This window comes from Mesocricetus auratus, unplaced genomic scaffold (assembly GCF_017639785.1).
Source record: "Mesocricetus auratus isolate SY011 unplaced genomic scaffold, BCM_Maur_2.0 Super-Scaffold_100033, whole genome shotgun sequence".
Classification (NCBI taxonomy): domain Eukaryota; kingdom Metazoa; phylum Chordata; class Mammalia; order Rodentia; family Cricetidae; genus Mesocricetus; species Mesocricetus auratus.
Genome location: NW_024429213.1, coordinates 15,316,613 through 15,320,968, shown reverse-complemented (window position 1 = coordinate 15,320,968; position 4,356 = coordinate 15,316,613). Strand labels below are relative to the sequence as shown.

At 50.7% G+C, this 4,356-nt stretch overlaps 1 protein-coding gene across 1 annotated transcript; it reads left to right on the top strand.

The window, feature by feature from the left end:
- The first annotated feature begins 1,947 nt into the window (after positions 1-1,947).
- On the top strand, positions 1,948-3,878 carry LOC121135227 (polypyrimidine tract-binding protein 1-like). The gene is given in 2 exon segments (XM_040733712.1): positions 1,948-2,171; positions 2,174-3,878. Coding segments are annotated over 2 exon segments (1,665 nt in total). The 5' UTR covers positions 1,948-2,047; the 3' UTR covers positions 3,715-3,878.
- Positions 3,879-4,356: the final 478 nt, after the last annotated feature.

Sequence of the window (4,356 nt, the reverse complement as noted above, 5' to 3'; positions counted from 1 at the left end):
CATCTCTGAAGCTCCCGTGCCCAAACGGTTTGGAGTTGATATAACATGCTGCATGTAGAGACACAACATGGTCAGATGAAGGGACTCTTCATCGAAGGAGGCAGCCTTATGGCAGAGCATAAATAAACCTGTCAGAAGGAAAATCCCAAGCACTGGATCAGGCCCGTGCTGCTCATTTGACTTAGAAAAGAAAGAGACAGAGTAACTGTTCCAGTGATTTGAGTTTTTAAACTGGCAATAAGTTCCCTCGGGTCTGTAGAGTTTCCACATTTAGTACAATTTAGTACAATTTTGTCATTTGCCCTAGCATTTCTTTTCCTAAAGTAAGGCATGAGAAGAACAGTGCCCACATGTGAAAGCAAGAATCATCTGTATTAAGCAAAGCAACCACACGCTTGTAGGTGTTCAAAGCAAAGCCATCTGCGTGCTCATCACGAAACCATTATACTGAAAACAACTGGCACTCTTCAAACCTGTACTACTCTCTATCAGTCCATTTACTCTGAGTGTCAATTCATTAGTATTTAGGTCATCCTACATGTCTCTTATTTAAAATTCAAGGACACAGGATTCTGTCCCATTTTGTATTTTGCAAGGGAACACTGCTAGCTTTGAGAATCTATGTTTTATGTGAGTCCTGTTTGCGGTGGGTATTATTCAGGCAGAGTGTATCAGCAGTGAGTAAACACCTCCACCTCTCAGCTCCCCTGATGTGATGGAACTGTGGTTATCATCCAGAACTAAGCCCTCATTCACATGCTGGGAGATGGAAAGGGCCCACGATGCTCAGGTTAATTGAAGGACAAAGAGTTGTGCTTAGCAGCAGAATGAAATTCCTTCCCATTTTTCAGAAACCCGATAATACATTCTGAAAATACATGCTCAGTTTAAAGAAGATTCAGTTCAATAATTCCACAGCAGAGGGGTCCCCTAGATTTCTATGCCTCCTTCCCCAAACCTTGTCTCACCCTACCACTCGAGTCCTTGAGCTAAAACATGAAATCATCTCTGAACATGTTGGCACCTCCTCCACTCTGCACTCTGCACAATAGCCTCTTTGAGAAGAAGGCCCAGGGCCACTACTTTTCAAAACATTGTAATTTAGCATCGTTATCTCTTTCACTTTTGCTGAGACACTGCAAACTACAGCTAAACCATGATGCTTTCTAAACAATTAGTCACAAACCAAAGGGAAAATGAGAATAGGAATCAGTGGTTAAGAATGTGATCTACATTTAAGGACCAATATAAACAGGTTTCCAGGCACCCACTACAAACCTCTGTGCTTGAAACTCAGATGCTAATACTTAGGGAATATTATACTTCAGCATAAAAATTTTTGAGAAAAAGTATAGCTCCAGGTCTAAAGGCATAAGCTAACACCCAAACGATTTGAGAAATTATGTGTGTTTCTTCCTTCGTTTCAGCCAGCATAGATGAGGAATACACACACACACACACACACAAACACACACACACACAACACACCCATACACACACACATTCAAATACACACATGCAGAGAGAGAGAGAGAGAGAGAGAGAGAGAGAGAGAGAGAGAGGGAGAGAGAGAGACAGACGCACAGAGACAGAAAGGGAGTGGGACAAACAGATACATAGGCAAATATTCACACAGAGAGAGACAGACAGACAAACGCACAGAGATAGGGAGAGAGGGAGAGGGACAAACAGAGAAAGAGTCAGCGGCAGAGACAGACAGAGACATAGGCAAATAGTCACACACACACACACACACACACACACACACAGAGGGAGAGAGAGAGAGAGAGAGAGAGAGAGAGAGAGAGAGAGAGAGAATGCTCCAGAATGTTAAGAACCAGTGTCTCAGTGTGCAACACAGCTGTTCACGTGATTCTAATCAAGCCAACACTGTATCAAACAAGGAGGGCTGGGCTATTCACTCCTCTCCACTCCATCTACTGCAATTCTGCTCTTGTGCCTTAGACACAGCAGTCTGTAGAGGGCTGTGGTCAGAGGAGCTCTTCTCTGTCTTCTCTCTGCCTGTGTCCAGAACCAATCTGCTGTCATGAGCAGCTACTCCCCCCCTGCATCCGAGGAAAATGACAGCAAGAGGTTCAAAAGGGACAGAAGGAGAGCTGAGGGCCCATCGAGAGTGATCCACATCCACAGGCTGCCAAGCAGTGTCACGGAAAAGAAGTTCTCCGTCTGGCGCTGCCATTCGGGAAGGTGTCCAACCTACTGTTTCTAAAGGGGAAGAACCAGGCCTTCGTGGAGATGAGCACGGAGGATGCCGCCCACACCATGGTCAGGTACTACACCTGGGTGACTCCTGTGCTGCATGGGCAGCCTGTCCACATCCAGTTCTCCCGCTACAAAGAGCTCCAGGTGAGCAGATCCTGCAGCCAGGCAGGTGCCTCCAGCCAGGTGGGTGACCCCAGCCAGGCAGGTGGCTCTAGCCAGGTGGGTGACCCCAGCCAGGTGGGTGCCCAGCCAGGCCTGCCGACTTCTGAGACCTCAGACTGTGCGGGAAAGGTGGCCTCGGCCACCCCTGCCGCTGCTGTGGACACAGAGACCGTGGTGGCCAGGCAGAGCCCTGTGCTCAGGATCCTTGTGGAGAACTACTTCTATCGCGTGACCTTGGAAGTGCTGCACCAGCTCTTCTCCAGGTTTGGCACGGTACTGAAGATCATCATGTACACTAAGAACAGCCGGTTCCAGGTGCTGTTACAGTATGCCCACCCTCTGAGTGCCCAGTGTGCCAAGCTGTTCTTGGATGGGCAGAACATCTACGATGCCTGCTGCACACTGCGCATTGCCTTCTCCGGGCTCACTGACCTCACGGTCAAGTACAACAATGACAAGAGCCGTGACTACACGCGCCCAGACCTGCCCTCGGGTGAGAGCCAGCCCTTGCCAGCCCAGAACACAACCACGGCCTTCGGTGCACCTGTCGTGATCTCAGCTTCTCCACATGCAAGCCCTGGAGTACCTCACACCTTTGCAATCCCTCAAGTCGCAAGCCTCTCCATGCCAGAGGCGTGTAGGGCCCTGGGCCCCCTGGTCGTACCAGAAGTGGCTGTGGCATTGGCCGCAGCTGGAGCAGAGAGCCCAGTCGTCGCCTCAGGCTCCCCAGGTGTGGCGAACGCCGTCCTTCTGGTTGCCAACCTCAACCCCGAGAAAGTCACACCCCAAAGCCTCTTCATTCTGTTTGGTGCCTATGGCAATGTGCAGCGGGTGAAGATCTTGTTCAACAGAAAGGAGAACGCGCTAGTGCAGATGGCGGACGGGAGCCAGGCTGAGCTGGCCTTGAAGCACCTGAATGGGCATAAGCTGCATGGCAAGTCTCTATGCATCATGCCATCGAAGCACCAGAGCGTGAAGCTGCCCCGGGAGGGCAAGGAGGACCAGAGCCTCACCAAGGACTATGTCAACTCCCCACTGCACCGCTTTAGGAAGCCCGGATCCAAGAACTTCCAGAACATCTTTCCGCCCTCTGCCACCCTGCACCTCTCCAACCTCCCCACCTCGGTCTTGGAGGAAGACCTCAAGAAACTCTTCTCCAGCAGCGGGGGTTCTGTCAAGGCTTTCAAGTTCTTCCCAAAGGACCGCAAGATGGCGCTGATCCGGATGGGTTCTGTAGAGGAGGCCATTCAGGCCCTGATCGACCTGCATGGCCACACCCTAGACCAGAACCAACACCTGCGAGTCTCCTTCTCCAGGATCACCATCTAGAGGACCCAGCTGGGCTCACTGCTGACAGCTTCCACCACTAGACAAAAGGACACTTTAAAAGACACTGGACTGACCTTGATAGAGCAGAGACTGGCTGTTGTCTTAGAGAGAGAGAGAGAGAGAGAGAGAGAGAGAGAGAGAGAGAGAGAGAGAGAGAGAGAGAGAGAGAGCGTGAGAGAGAGAGCATGAGAGAGAGAGCACAAGACAGACAGAGAGGAGAGAAAGAGAGAGAACAAGAGAGAGAGCATGCGACAGAGAGAGAGAGAGAGAGAGAGAGAGAGAGAGAAAGCGAGAGCACGAGAGAGCATGAGACAGAGAGTGAGAGAGCAGATTCCCTGATTTTAACAGTACTGACTGTGGCCACCCTACTGGCAGAGACAGGCCTCAAGCAGCCCTGTTATCCTTAGGAAGGGTAGGCGAAGCCCCGTGGAGATCCCAACGTTTGGCCACAGCAGGTTCTCTGCACTGTATATGTGTATCCTTCCCAGGCTTGAGACCAGACTGTCCCCACACAGGCAGGCTACTGCAGTGGTTTGGAGGTGGAGTGGCCTCCAGGGACTCGTGTATTTGGACTCATGCTCACCAGTTGGTGGCATTCGTTGGAAAGGCTGTGGAACCTTTAGGAGGTCGGGGCTTCGTGGA